Source organism: Hypanus sabinus, chromosome 15 (genome assembly GCF_030144855.1).
Source record: "Hypanus sabinus isolate sHypSab1 chromosome 15, sHypSab1.hap1, whole genome shotgun sequence".
Taxonomy (NCBI): Eukaryota; Metazoa; Chordata; class Chondrichthyes; order Myliobatiformes; family Dasyatidae; genus Hypanus; species Hypanus sabinus.
In genome coordinates, this window is record NC_082720.1 from 80,647,009 (window position 1) to 80,663,119 (window position 16,111).

The 16,111-nt window shown below is 38.6% G+C and overlaps 1 protein-coding gene across 1 annotated transcript in view; it reads left to right on the forward strand.

The window, feature by feature from the left end:
- The first annotated feature begins 1,940 nt into the window (after nucleotides 1-1,940).
- The window catches only part of LOC132405625 (PDZ and LIM domain protein 4-like), a 109,436-nt gene continuing 95,265 nt past the window's right edge, over nucleotides 1,941-16,111 (forward strand). Inside the window, exon 1 of the mRNA XM_059990583.1 lies at nucleotides 1,941-2,134. Coding sequence (XP_059846566.1) covers nucleotides 2,042-2,134 — 93 coding nt within the window. The 5' untranslated portion in view covers nucleotides 1,941-2,041. The remainder of the gene's footprint in view (nucleotides 2,135-16,111) is intronic.

Consider the following 16,111-nt stretch of genomic DNA (forward strand, 5'->3'; position numbering starts at 1 on the left):
AACACTCCCTCACTTTTTTATATATATATATAAAACTTTACTTACATTACTTTATTGTCATCAAACAATTAATATTAGAGTGTACAATCATCACAGTGATATTTGATTCTGCGCTTTGAGCTCCCTGAAGTACAAATTGAAGTAAATATAATAAAAATTTAATTTATAAATCATAATTAGAAAATTAGAAAAGGGAAAGTAAGGTATTGCAAGTCAGGTCCGGATATTTGGATGGTATAGATCCCGGCCCAGATCCTGGTCAGGATCTGTTCAGCAGTCTTATCACAGTTGGAAAGAAGTTATTCCCAAATCTGGCCGTATGAACCTTCAAGCTCGTGAACCTTCTCCTGGAGGGAAGAGGGACAATAAGTGTATTGGCTGGGTGGGCCATGCCCTTGATTATCCTGGCAGCACTGCTCCGACAGCGTGTGGTGTAAAGTGAGTCCAAGGATGGAAGATTCTGTTTTGCAAATTTTTAATCTAACTACTATATATATACACACATATATAAAATAATTAGCTTTATTATTATCAATAGCATGTGTCATGAAATTTGTTAAGTTAGCAGCAGCGTTACAATGCAATACATGATAATATATAAAATAAGTATATCAATGGATTAACAAGTAAGTTAATAAATTTCATGACACATCCTGGTGATAATAAATCTGATTCTGAAAATAGCCTCTTGCTGGATGTCAGCAGGACTAAGGAGCTGATTATTGCCTACAGGAGGAAACCAGAGGTCCATGAGCCAGTCCTCTTCAGAGGATCAGAAGTGGAGAAATACAGTAACTTTAAATTCCTCAGTGTTTGCATTTCAACATGTGAGTCCCATTACAAAGAAGCACAGTAGTGTCTTTACTTTCTTAGAAGTTTGCAAAGATTCAGCATATCATGTAAAACTTTGACAAGCTTCTATAGATGTGTGGAGGAGAGTTTGGTGTATGACTGGTTGCATCATAGCCTTTCCTTGAAAGCAAAAGCCTACAAAACGTAATGGATACAGCCCAGCTTATCACAGGTAAAGCCCTCCCCACCACTGAACACACCTGCAAAGAACAGTGTTGCAGGAAAGCAGCATGCCTCTTTAAGGGCCCCAATCATTGAGGCCATACTCTCTTCTTGTTACTGCCATCAGGAAGGAAATACAAGAGCCTCAGGATCCACACCAGCAGGTTCAGTAACAGTTATTACACCTCAACCATCAGGCTCTTGAACCAGAGGGGATAACTTCACTAACCCAAAACATTCAACTAATCCCATAACCTATGACTCACTTTCAACAACACTTCTTCACACTTTCTTGATAGTTATTGCTTATTTATTATTACTCTCTTATATTTGCAGTTTGTTGTCTTTTGCACATGGTTTGTTTGGCTGTCTGGTTTGCAGTTTTTCATTGATTTTCTGGTGTTCCTTTGTATCTCCTGTGAATGCCCGCTAGAATATGATTCTTAAGGTTGTATATGGTGACTTATATGTACTTTGGGTATTAAATTCACTTTGAACTTTGAACAATCGAAATTTGGATCTCCTGATCTGCAGCATTTGTTTCAGTGTGGCTACAACCTTGAATGAAGTCCAACAGAATCAAAAAAGCCAATTATTGTGAGACAATTGTTTGAATTGCAAACAGAAACTGAGATTTAAAAGTCTGTGCGAAGTGAAAGAAAGATCACAGGACAGCAGCTGCATTTCTGGCAAGCACGCGGCTACATTTGGCACAGGCACTACAACTCCCAGCAACCGTTGCGAACTGCATTTGTGCCGATTTGTCCTCGGTCCCGGGAGTGATCCCCTTGGCAACGGGATGGCCGCGCTGTCAGTCGGGGACACGTGACGGGTTACGGCTCTTTGTCCTGACTCACGCGAGGATGGGGATGTCAAGGGGAATGACGTAATGTGAAAGCACCTAATTTAAAGGGAGGGCGGGGAAAGCGAGGGGAAAGGGTATGATTGTTGCAGATTTCGCTCTTAGTCTCGTTGGGATCCAAAGTGTTTGTTTCAAGTTGTTGCACGAGGAAAATATAGATTAAAAATGCCACATCCTGTGACTCTTTACGGACCGTCACCTTGGGGCTTTAGATTAGTAGGAGGCAAGGACTATAGCCAACCCTTAACAATTTCACGGGTAAGCTACACCTCTCCATGGGAGAAACGCATTGGAAAGCTTCTCTTTCATTTCACTTGAAGCTGTTTACTCAGTGTTGAGGTCATCCTCGAAGCCAGAGATTGCTGGCGACAATGTGTTAGTTTCTCCTTTTGATTTAATGTATTTGCAACACTTTAAAGGAATCTGCGGATGTTATAACTTGCAGCAAAGTTTTTCAAGCCAGTTGAATACAAATAATACTAGAATGGCTATCTAGTCTTTAAAATCTGGTTTGAGGATGGAATGTTAAAGTATTCCCGCCAGCCTCCACCCATTCCATGAGGATTTGGGGTTTTGCATTTTACGTGCACCGGTTGTTGTTAAGTATTATATATACTCTTTTTAAAAAAACGTACCCTTTCGATAAAGGTGTTGTACAATTGGAGAACCAGGTTTGGTGCTATTTGTACTTGGGATACTGGAACTGTGTGCTAACTTGGGTATTTACTTGGTATCTTGTCCTCGACATGAGCTCTTTAAACAATCGCATCTATTATTATCTTGAGGGCATAACGGGTTACAGATCATGTCTTAAGTGAGCTTTTGATGAGTTCAAGACTCGTGCATTAAAATTAGGCTTGTTTTCCGGTGACTGGTGAAATGAGACTTGTTGAAAATGCTGAAAGCAGTTTCTCATAAAACATGAGCGACTTAGTGCAACAAGGAAAGTTCAGGCTCGAAGGGAAAACACTACTTGGACACAAATACTGGATTTCTCATTGTGAATGCAACTTCGGGTTGAAGCATTAACTTCTACGCGGTTTAGTTGAAATGATTACCAAATGATAACGTTTTATAAATCAGATTATCTTTTAATACCGGTGGTTTATGTATAACTTTTTTGAATCTCCATTAAAGTTATTGAATCTCTTGAATTCTAGTTAATATCAGTAATACACTGCAATTTTTTTTTACTTTTCTGAAATAAAATTTCCATAGTATGCGCGTATGTATAGCCCTCCTTGGTTTGGTTCCAGTTTAACTGAGTTCGTTAATTGGGAGGTTTGCAGAATTCACAAGGGACAATAAATCATAACTACATCTTGTTAAAGGACAGCTTTAAAGTGGCGCATCTAGTGCTCAAGGGGCGTTTTAGTATTAATTGTGGGTATGATTAAGCCAATTTTCCATTTGTATCACGAATCCTATCAAGATACTTAAAGGGAAACGTCACTTGTATGACTACCCAGGCACGAACATTTCAAGGAATATTTGCCTCCTTTAACATGTGTGGATCAAACGCTTAATCAATTGTTTGGGGATGAAAGGGGTTCAAAAGAAGTTAACTAAAAGCTGGGCGTTTATAACTGTCTTTCACAAAACAAAATGATCAATCTGTTTAAACTGCTATCATCAATTTGGAGTGCAACTTGAGAACAGATTAGTGTATATGTACTGTTAAAGTTGGTAAATGTGGTTTGTGAATTAAATTTCAATGTACTGGATTAAAAAAAATCTATTCTGTAGCACAGCATTTTTATTAAAATGAATAACAGGAACAGTTTGTCCCAGAGAAAATTATGCCAAATGTAATTTCCAACTCCCTACATGTTCCTCTCAGAATATGATATCCATGCATTCTGTGTAGAGCTGTGACGTCAAGAGGTATCCAATGAATGACTGGTGTGCTGTTGGATATTGTGTGGATATATGTAATGTATAAATGAATACAGCAGAAAGTCTAGGTATATGGTTCCAAGGTCTGTTTCTAGCTGAGACAGAGTCCAACACTTAAGGAGGCCCTTGTCACACCAGCTCTTATTTTATTCATAGTGAGTGTCCTGATAATCACATCTAACTGTACTTCACATCAGCTGGTACTTCCAGCTGCCCACTCTTTATCAGATGTGCAGTTATTAGCCAAATAAGCCACTCATTTCAGACAAATTTGCCCCAAAGTGATTCTCTGCTTGAGGCCACAGTTGACATTACATGGGTGAAGACCATGGACTAGTTTGTGATCCTGAAGTCATTATAGAAATAATATGCATTTCCTATGTGATTGTGTAGAATGAAGAACTTGTACAAAACATTGTATATTGTTGGAATACTTCTCTATGGTTTTCAAGAACTGGCATACAGCCCCCACTCCTTCCCAAACCCTGCACAGATTCAAGGTATATTTCTGTGTGCAAATGAAAAATAGATATCACCTCTATAAATAGGATAAATCAGAGATCACATGGATTTAAGCCAAGCCTTCAGTGATTCCAGGAAATTGAATTAATTTCATGCTGTATTGTAATGGCAATGTACATTGTCACATAGCTCACATTTTATCCAAATCCATTCATTTCCTTTAACCTTGACATTTAGCAATTGTCCACTATATATGTCTAATTTGCAACCAATACCATATTGATTCTTGTGTAATCCTTTCAGAATTTGGTTTATTATTACTGACATGAGTTGATAAAATTGTTTTGTGTGTAGCTGCACGTTGCAAGCTATAAAAACTGCATTACAAAGAAGTGCATATTTAACCTTTTAAGAGATTCTTTTACTTTGCGGCAGTCATAATGATCCTTGTGACATTTTGTCTATAATTCTGTGTATAATAGACAGAAGGGTGATAATTGTGGATTTGGTGATATTGGTTCATGGTGAGCCAATAGAGTAATGGTAATTGTGATCTGTTGTATAGTAGGGTAAGAGCAGGTTTTGTTTGACCTCTCATTTTAAGGGTAAAACACACCAAATGCTGGGGGAGCTCAGTAAGTCAGGTGGCATCTAAGGAAAGGAATGAAGAGTTGATATTTCTAGCAGAGGCCCTTGATCAGGGCTGATGTATATGAGTACTTGATGGCTGCCATGCACAGGATGGACAGAAGGGTTTGTCTGTATGCTGAATTAATCTAGGAGTATTATTTGGAGCTCAAAAGGAGTCATTGCAGATCCACAACTATAAATGTAAAGAGGTGGAATCAAAAGTGTGACCTAAAAGGAAAATTTAAAACAAAATCCATTCTAAATTTGAGGATGGGCTGAATAACTAAATTGAAATAGTGTACGGGATAAGTTTGGGTAAGTTTTCCTCCTTGGAAGGGAGGTTAGATATCAAATGCAGTTCTTGCTGTGAAGAATTTCTAGAATAATTTATTGGGTATTAAGCTGATATTTGTGCATTTAGTTATTGCTAAATGTTAAACTGTAAAGTTGGAGCAGAATGCTTTATGGATTAAAATGGTCTTCGATCAATTTGACAACTTCCACTTAAGCTGCACTCAAATAATTTGGCAATCTGATTCTTCAAATCACTTAATCTGTGAAGGTAGTTTAAACAGCATTGCATTTAAAATCAAATTCTGGTATGAAAATAACCCCTAGTTAATTAGCTAGAAATACTTGATAGTGTGCTTTTATATCCATAATTTTTATTTAATATTGTCCATTTTGTGTACATTAGTCTTAAATCCCTTTTATTTTTTTCTCAAATTTGAGAATGATGGGGAGTTGGTGTAGTGTTCAGAATTTCAAATGTTTAAAAATTCAATCTCTACTTTGCAAATTCTTCATGTAGCAAAATTCTATGATGTCAGTTTTATCGCAAAGGTAAGCTTCATTCTTAAATAGTTTTACATTCTTAATGTTTTACTTTACATTCATCGTCATTCAATCTATACAGGGGCTTCCCGGGTTACAGATGACTTGTGGAAGTCTCACTTTATGCAAAAACCATTTTTCAATGTGGTAGCGTTTTGTGACCTCCATTAATAACTGGATACTGGCAATTGGCAATGTTACAGTTAATATTCAGTGATGTAAGAGAATTATAGAAAATGTATTTATAGTTATCTGATGTGTTATTGTACAAAATGGGTGTTTACTGACTTGAGGATCAAGCCACTTACGGACACATCTCAAGAATGAAACTCCTACGTAATCTGGAGACTGCCTATTTTCATGCTGTTATTGGTTCTGTTTTTCTGTGTACAAGTCATTGCTTCATCATGTGGCATTCATGGATAAAACAAACTTTTAAGTGCTTAATGAAGCTTTTACACAGGGCTGAGCTGATCTGTCTAGTGACGGCAGGACTTCAGAATGCCGTCCTTTCTCACAAAGCCTTTACCAAATGTGAGCTTCTGTAGCACAGTTAGAACTGTTTGGAACAACAGTTACAACACCACCATGCACAGCACTAATGACACAAACGACAATTGCTTAACAAAGTTGGTTTTACTCACATTTGAAATTAATGGAGTAAGAAGATTCTTAATGAGTTCATAGAATTAAAATGAGACCAGCTTTTCTGTCTATTATTGGGCTTGAAATTTGGAGATAAATGAGAAAATCTTTAGATGCTGGAAACCCAAGTGGCACACATAAAATGCAGGCCAGGCAGCACCTATGGAAATAGCACAGTCGACGGTTTGGGCTGAAACTCTGCGGCAGGACTAAAGGGGGAAAAATGCTGGGGAATAGAATTTAAAAATGGAGGGGTGGGGGGAGAGAAACACAAGATGATGGGTGAAACCTGAAGGGGAGTGATGAAGTTAAGAGCTGGGAAATTCAGAGATCAGCATGTCATATCGTTATAATGACCCATAATCAGAACCGGGTTTATAATCACTGGCATGATTTGTAATCCCTTTTACCAGTTCTCCCTCCCAGTCAATTAATGAACTTACTGTGACCAAAGTATCATTGATAACTGAGTTTTCAAATTAAATCTTGGAAAGGAAAAAAAACTACATTTTTATTCAGGTTCCACTGCCATTTTTGGGTTTGGGAACATAGTTTGTCATATGCATAGGTATTTATTTTCAATCTTCATGTTTTCTTATGCACAATAAATTAGGGGAGAGTAAATTTTCCTATTTCACCTCTACAGGTAAGGATGTGAGCAGCCTTACTCTTCCTTTCAATCTTAGTGACCATGTAACAGTTTAAAAGATGTATATATGTCAATATACACACAATCTATCTGTAGCCCTACCAATAACAGTAGGTTGAATCTGAATTAAAAGCTTTAGCTAAATCTATTAACGTCATAAAACAGATAGACACGGAGAAACTCCAAAACAGGTTTTGAGCTCCTTGCCAACCAATCTTTGATTAGAATATTTATTTGGAACTAACATTCTGTTGCCCTACGCAGGCTGAAATTTCAGTAGATATTAGCTAGTAAGTCTTTTTGGTTGACTGTTCTATAAAACTCACATCTGTTTGGACTAAGTTACTTTTTTTTATATAAGATCTGTATTAAACTGGTGCAAATACCTGAAGTTAAATAGAGCCGATGTTTTGAGCCGAGTCCCTGGGAGTGCATGCTCTGCATTATTCAATGTTAATTTATTAAGTGAATTATTAATGGTCCTGCAGCTGCAGTACATGTGCTTGGAAATGTACATTTTTGGAAGCTGACCTTCAGTTGGATGTCTTTCTTATGCTGACCATGAAAGAAAAGACATCTACAAGTTTCCTTTACTAACCTGCTCTTGCTCATAATACAACCATGGGAAAACTTACAATGACTTTCCACATATTGGCCTATTTGTCAATAAAGAAACACAAGTGTCAAAATTTATCAGAGCCACCTTAAGCCCATGCAGCCTTTAGCTATTTACAGAGAAGCATTCAAAGACAAATCAAACTTAGTATAAAGCTTATATAGTTAACTGAGTAGCAACAATCCCTACTTTGTACACTGGGAAATGGAATACGTACTGTAGGCACTTTCCAGTTACTAGGATATTACCATCAATGCTGTCCCCACAAATGTGGTAAGTTATCAATGAAACAGCATACAGCTTTTGCAGCTCCAATGCAATGTCTACTTCATTCTTTATAACAGGATGCATTCTTTTTCATTTGGCTCCTCAGTGCTGCTTCACAGGTTCAGGCACCATAGTTCAACCTGCATATTCGAATGATCACTGCACTGGGTTTACACTAGGTGTTTCAGTTCCAACCATTTGATTAGTTGATGACTGTGTAAATGAGTGACAAAACAGGAGCCATTGATAGGTACATGGAAAGAATATAGTGAAGGAGAGGGATGGTGGGAAAGGCGATTGCTCTGCTGGGAGAAGGTGTGATGATTTATTGAATGCTCTCCTGTGTCATAATAAAGGTGGCCACTCAATTAATCTGGTGATGTGTTAAGGATATTCTTAAAGGCTCCATTGCAATCAGTGCTGTTTCATGTCTGCCCAAAATGAAGATGTTCCTTAGATGGAATTGCTTTAAAGCCCAGGAATACAATGACCATAGCCTCCCAAAACAACACTCCCACCTGCCTTGTCAAGCACCACTATTGCCTCATTAACCAATTCAGAACTGGAGTAGAAGCAAGATCATTTTAAGGAAATTGATTTGATAAAGTCTTCTCAAAGTATGGATAATATATACAACCTTCAGATTCATCTCCTTACAGGCAGCCACAAAACAAAAAAGAACAAATAGAACTGATTTTTAAAAAAAATTGTCAAATGCCCAATGTGCAGAAGATCATGCAAACAATAAAATAAGCAAATAACATCTAGAACTTAAATTCAGAACTGAGGTCACAGCTGATCCAAGAGCCCATTAGTTGCAGGCCACAGCCTCAGTTCAGCACAGAGATGAGAAAACCCTGCGGAGCAGCAAGCTGAACACCAGCCTGCCCCTTTCATTTGGGTCCCACACCTGACTTTCTCAATCTAGCTCAGCGTTTAAATTAACCAAACGTTAGGTCATTCTTCGCTCTCTGACATGGGCCCTGCCACTTGGGCCTGTGTCCTGCTGGCTCAATTTGGCTCAGCGGTTAAATCGGTCAAACCTCAGCTTGTTCCTCGCCCTCGTGTCTGGGCCCTACCACCACAACTCTGCTTTGTCTTGGTTCTGTTGCTTCACATCTCCAAGTCCACTCCAGCAATGGCCAGAAGTTGGCTAGTTCCCTGCTCTCGGGCCCAGACCCTGCTGTCTCAACTTGTCGCTTTGACTCCCCTCCAAATCCACCCCTAAAATGGACATATATCGGTTCATTTCCCCAATCGCAGGCATTGGTTACACCACCTCATTCAGCTAGTATGTGCTTACATGCTATGCTGCAACTGTCCTGCATCTTGGTGACATAAATTCCAGGTCATACAGGCAGTTTAAAAGCTCGACTCTGAAAGGGAACCTGCAGGCTATTGATTGCAGTAATAGTTCTTTCGAAAAAGTGTGACTAATGAAGTAATAGTTATTTTTGCTGGCAGCAAGTCATCGCTGTACTTCACCAGTGCCATCTTAAGCTGGTCTGTGCTTCTACATTGACAAAACTAAGGGAAAGCAATGCCAGATCAGATAAAATACTTTTCATAAAATTAGTGCTCAGTATTCTTTCCAATGATGAAATGTCTTTCATCTTGGCAATAAGGTTATACAATTGTACATTATTTAAACTACTCTGAAATGTAAGAAACCAAACATTGTTCTGCTACATCTTTAAGGCCTGTATCTTGAAAGAGGTTTTATTCTTTCCACTGAATCACTTTATTTTCTTGCTGAAAATTTAGTACGTATCCGGACCTGAGTATTGCAATTGAAATACCCAAGTGGTTTGCAGTCAGCACATTGTGGATTTAGTCATGAATTGCAGTGATGAATACAGCTGCATTAATCACTGTAGAGTGGTTAGGACATGATCAACTGTGACGTATAATTCTTACTTGTCTTTTCTGAAAGACAAATCTAACCAAGCCTGATGTAGCCTCTTATAATGCTAATTCTACCAAGTGTTCTTTCAGATGGTAGAAAGGATCATTCCTTGAATAGCAAAGTTTAACGTACAACTTTTTAATTGCTGGACCCAACTCCTCTTGTTTTTACAAGTAGCTTTTTTTCAAATTTGGGGAAGTCTACTTGTAAAAGAGATTCAGTTCCATTACTGAACCAGTTTTCAAGGTAGACCTACTAATTTTACAAATGTGTCTATTATGAATTTTCACTATTTGCCTTATGACGGGTGATTGATAAGCTCATAGCCTAAGGTAGAAGGAGTCATTTTAGAAAACCCAGCGCATTTATTTTTCAACATAGTCCCCTCCTACATTTACACACTTAGCCCAGTGGTCGTGGAGCATACGGATCTTGGACCTCCAGAAAGTTTGCACAGATGGGTGGTTGACAAGTTCGTGACCTACAGCAGATGAGTTGTACAGCTCTCGTTACATGCATATGCAGGTCAACTATTTGAGTGATTATGCAGAAAGTTTGAAGTTAACAATTCATCTCCTTCTACCTTAGGCCATGAACTTGTCAATCACCCCTGCTCTGGACACTTTCTGGAGGTCCATGATCCATATGCTCCACGACTGCTGGACTAAGTGTGTAAATGTAGGAGGGGAGTATGTTGAAAAATAAATATGCTAAGTTTTCTAATAGGCCACAAACTTATCAATCACCCCTCATATGTACCCCATGATTTCAAGGACTGAGCTGCTGGTGTAAGTGGATACATTCTCTTAAAAGTTATTGCTTTAGAAATTTAGAACTGCGCAGATCCTGTAGCTGATCCATGCTGATATATCCCATGGCTGGAAAATCGACTCTGTGAACCAATGCAATTTTCATTGACTTTCTTTGTATTTGTTTTTCATATTTCCTGGTTAGTCCAAAAGACTATATTTTCTTGGATTGCTCATGAATAAGTAACTGGATTATTTGACTGTGACATCTTTAGGCGATTTTTTTTTTTAATGACTGATTTCTCAGCAGCTTTGAAAGTTAAAGTGAAAATTTTTCTGGACTTTCCTTTCCTCCGAGACCCAAAATGAGATTAGTTGTCTGAGCAAAAATCAAAAATGGGTGCTTAAGAAAAGGAGGGTGAGCTGGCTCTACGACTATCGCCTGGTAGAGTTCACATCCGCTGTGAAGTGCTTTGAGGCTTTGGCCATGGCTAGAATTAACTTTTGCATGATCAAGAGCCTGGGTCCACTTCATTTTGCCTAGCACAACAACCGATCAACAGCGAATTCAGTCTGACTGGCTCTCCGCTCATCGTTGGACCACATGGACCTGTGTCAGGCTACTGTTCATTGATTACAGCTCCGTATTCCATGCCATCATCCTCTCAGTACTAACCAAGCTTAAAAACCTTGAGCCCCGGCCCTTCCCCTGCAACTGGACTATTGACTTCGTTATCAGGAGACCGGACAGTGTGGAATCAGATATAATGTCTCTTTGCTGACAATCAACATGTTTACATCTCAGGAATGTGTGCTTAGCCCATTGGTCTACTTTAACCTTGTGACTGTGAGCAGGCACAGCTTAAATGCCATCTAATGGCACCATAGGGTTGTAGACTCAACGAACCTCATCATGGACATTGGCCTCCCCACCATCAAGAACCTCTTCAAAGGTGATACATCAAGATTACATCTATCATAAGGACTCTTGCCACCCGGGGCATGCCCTCATCTCATTACTACCATCATTGAGGAGGTACAAGAGCATGAAGATGCATACTCAGCATTGTAGGAACAGCTTATTTCTCTCCACCATCAGAGTTCTGAATGGACAATGAACACTACCTCATTCTTTTGCTCTCGTTTTGCACTATTTAATTTTCTATTTCTTATTGTAACTTATAGTAATTTATGTACTGCACTGTACTACAAAACAACAAATTTCATGACATGCGTCAGTAATAACGTGATTCTAGTGAGACATTCAACATCTGGATTATTGTATGCTGCTCGTAGAGTACACATCTCTAAGGAATTTCAGGATATTTCCTTTGGTATGGTGGTTGTCCATCACGTTTGGTGGGAGACCTGTGCTGGAGAGTTTTTAAAGTGGTACTACTGTTGCATTGGGCATTCCCTCTCTCAGCCTCAGAAGTCTAGGTCCAGTGGTACGAACAAGCTTCACAAACTGGGATCTTCCTTGGTTGCAGTGGATGGCCATGATGTCTTCTGTGCCTTGTCTTGCCCTTCACTCTGCGTGGAGTGTTACACTACGGCCTTCCTGACCACTGGATCTCATTGTAGATCTCATCCTCCCAGTCCACCAGAGCTGATCTTCCAGACTAGGATGGGGATGCCCCATCTGAGGTGTGAAGCAATTAGCAGTGCTCACCTGGTTTAGCACACATGTTGAAGCGGTGTACCAGGGTGCGGCCCCTGTTGCATGCAAACAGCTACTTGGAGCCACAGATGAGAGTTGTCTGGTGGGAACCAAAGGTGAGTGAGCTGCTACAGAATTGCTGCCCCAAACTCCTTCACCAGAGGTGCTGCCCCTCCCCAGACACCCCATACACCCCAACAAGACAAAAGTCATCTTTAACTACTTCTGGACATCGCTAAGTAAACATAATTTTGGAACAAGTGCTTTACAAAATACCTACAGAAATAAAAATTAACAGTACTGTTTAATTTTCTTTTTACATAAATGGAATAAAAGTGAAGGTGAACTTAAAATGTATCATTTGAATGTTGTGCAAACTCCAATATTTGTCGTTTTGCTTTAATGCCACATCACCATTGTGTTGTACTGTCACTAAAGTTGGTAGAACCTAACACAAGAAATAGAAGCAACAGCAATAGTCTTGTGCCTTCACTATCGTCTAATAGATCATATCTATGTCTTTTTTGTTTTAACTCTGTCTGTTAATTTTCCTTTAAAAAGAGAGTAAATCCATCATGACTTGGACCTATATGGAAACTCTCCATAGCGATCTTGAATAAAGGATTCCAAAAATACAATATACATGATCTTATAGATAGCTTTTTGGCTGACCCCATCCATCCCTAATTCCATTTGTCATAAATGATTAGTCCTTTACCTTTGAGACTGTGGCCACCCTGACATGCAGGCACACACTGAATGATTTCTCGTATATTATGGGGAAGAATGATTCTGTATGGTTGGTCTGTCTGCTTCAAGTCTTTCCTCAAAAGTAAAAATTTCAGGCTTGGGAATCACTGAAAATTTGCTGCATTCCTTCTAACAAAGGTATCCTTTCTTGAGTAGAGAGACTGACAGAGTACAGAGTCTTACTGTTTTTTTGCACTTTATTATATAGTATTTTTAAAAATATATATAGTACTTCTGTGAAACAACACATTTCACAACATACATCAATGATAACAAAAATAATAAGCATAAGATTCTGCAGATGCTGGATATCCAGTCCTGGTGAAGGGTCTCAGCCCAAAACGTTGCCCCTTCATAGATGCTGCCTGACCTGTTGAGTTCCTCCAGCATTTTCTGTTTTGTTAGTGATTTTAAAAAAACAGGATTTGTCTTAATACTGCTCTTAAGTTCCAAATCCCTTGCTCCCGCTTGCTTTAATAAATAGCTATTTATTTTACTTCTGTCAGCTAACTGATCTGTAAGTTGATCTTGAGAAGTGGCATTGCATTCGCTGTCTAATTTACATGAATCAGTGGAATTTTGGAAGGTGGCATCTAGTGAATCCACAATCTTTCTGGCTGCCTCTTTGAAGATATTAGGAAGCCAGTTGTCAGGTCCTGAGAATCTCATTACCTTTTTAGATTTTTTTTACCTTCCTTTCAGTTGGATTTCCAGGGTTTAGCCTGCAGTTTTGATTTGGGGTACTTGTTAGGAACTCAGACTGTCCCCCACCCCTCAGGTGTATTCCCCTAAAGGTTACACACTATTCCTATCTAGAGGTATGTAACCATTCTTACCCTGTTGCTGGCTCTGAATTGCAAGTTCTGTTAACAGTATATTTAAAAAAAACCTCCTTCTGAAATCCACTGCAGCTCAATGACTTAGCTGCTCCTAAAACTGAGGTCCACACTTAAAATAATGAGAAAATGTATTTAAGGTGTCCTATGCAGTATTGTGGTTGATCCTTGCTGAAATAGTACTGTATACAAAAATCAATGAAAATTATAAATTGAGCTGTAATCCTAATTATTTAGTGCCCGTTTTGTAGGCATTAAATGACAGTGGTCTGTAGTGCTGTAGAATTACTATACGCTCCAGAAACTGGCCACTTTGGTTTATACCCCAAATCAAGTTTCCTTCTTGGTTGGAGGAAATGTAAAAATATTTAATCAAAGTTGCATGTTTAGTGAGTTACGTTGGAAGGAAGCACAGATGCAGTCGTCATCTTTGAATGGCCAAATTGTCTTCCAGAGTAGATTACAAATTGGCGCATTTGGAGAGCTGGCAGTTGGTATTTGTTTGTGACATGTAAGAAGCTGAGGTTGATGGATGTGATGAATTATAAAGTTTAACAAGAAATGGAACTCATTAATAAAATTTTTTAAAAGATGCTGGAAATGGATGTTATTCAGCAAGAGCAAAATCTAGTTGTGATTTGCCTAGAATGCACTGCCAGCGGTAGCAACAGAGTGGGATAGGCACATGAATAAGCAGAGAATGAAGCAATATGGATCATGTGAAGGCACAAGGGATAAGTTTAATTAGGAGTTGTTAGCTTAATTAGTTTGGCAAACAGTATGGGCCAAAGGGTCTGTTTTATGTATGTACTGTTATTGCTGCAGCATAGAATGTTGCTTTAATGCAGAATCTATACCCAGAAAATCAGGGTTGTCTGGGGCACCATCCACAAATTTTTCAAAATCCTCTGCTGAAATCTGAAGCTAGAAGCGATTCTCTTTGTAGTTGAATGACTAAATTTATTTTTTGTTTAAGTTGTGGCAGTGCAGAAAAGTCTAGACTTGGCACATGATAGGTAAAGAGAATTTCTCCAGGGGGGGAAAAAAGGCAGGAATTAACTTTTAAACAAAAGCTTGCGAACATAGTAAATCACCACCACAACCCCCACCCAACATTGTTTAGACTAAAAACATGTTCTGAGTGTACCCACAAGTCTCCAGAGAACATAATGTGCAGTGTCTGTCATCTGGGAAGCAGAAAAAAATTCCACTTGTCATTCAAAGCGTACCAATCCTTTGTCTGTTTTTAAGATAATCCACACCTTAGTGTGCCATGTGAAGTTTGTTAAATTAGCATTCTAATCGTGACTAATACCATTTTGTGTCGAGGTTTGAGCTTTTGGCGATCAAGGTACAACATTCTACAAAAGGCAACCAGTTACACATTGCTTTTATAATTAACATAAAATGTTATGATTATCCAGTTCTTGGAATGCTTTGCTTTGTTCATACAAAAGTTAGAAAATTATTAATGATACTCAGCATATCAGATGCAACCTGGACAGTGAAAAAACATTATTTCTGTGCCATATAACTCTAGGATCCGAGATGGGTCCTTCAGCTCAATTGTTCCATGGTGAACAACTTGTGTAATGCCCATTACATTGTTGGCATTTAAGGCAGCAATGAAGGTCCTCCATTTGTCTGATGTAGAAGGATTATTCATTGCTCTTTCTGTAACAGTCAGTCTTCTGGTTATACAAGGTGCTGTAATGTATTGTGCTACTTGCAGGAGAGGAGGTAGATTAAATCACTGTCAGAAACTTATGGACCTAAAACTCCTTCACTCATGGTAGTTGAATCTTGATATTTAACTTGTGAAATTTGTGCTAAATTTAGTCTTCGAAGTGCCTTTCTAAATAAAATGCGTATGATCCACAATGCAGTTTGTATTGCGAAGCTTGTGTAAATCTTTTTATTTCCAAAGGGAGTGGAGGGGTGGAAATCCATCTGTATCAGATATCTAACTTGAAACTCCACAGGGATGTTTTTGTTGTTGCTGATCTTAACTTGGGATGGGAGGAGGGGGTGTGGATGGAAATGACATTATTTAACTCCAAGACCTTTTCCAGTTTTTCCTTTTTTCATTTCACTTTTAATGTGCTGTTTAGCTTCTCAGTTCATCCTATGCTGTGTTCAGTGCTTTGTTTTCTTTAGAAAAGAACATTGATCTGTAAATTTAAAGTGCTAAATCACATCTCGTCTTTTTTTGAAAGTGCAGGACTGAGCATGATGTTATCTAGTTATAAATGCCTTTTAATCTTCAGTTTGGCTTTAACTGATTATGCAGAATGGCAGCAGTTGCAGCAGCACATTCCCATGGTATGTTCCATTT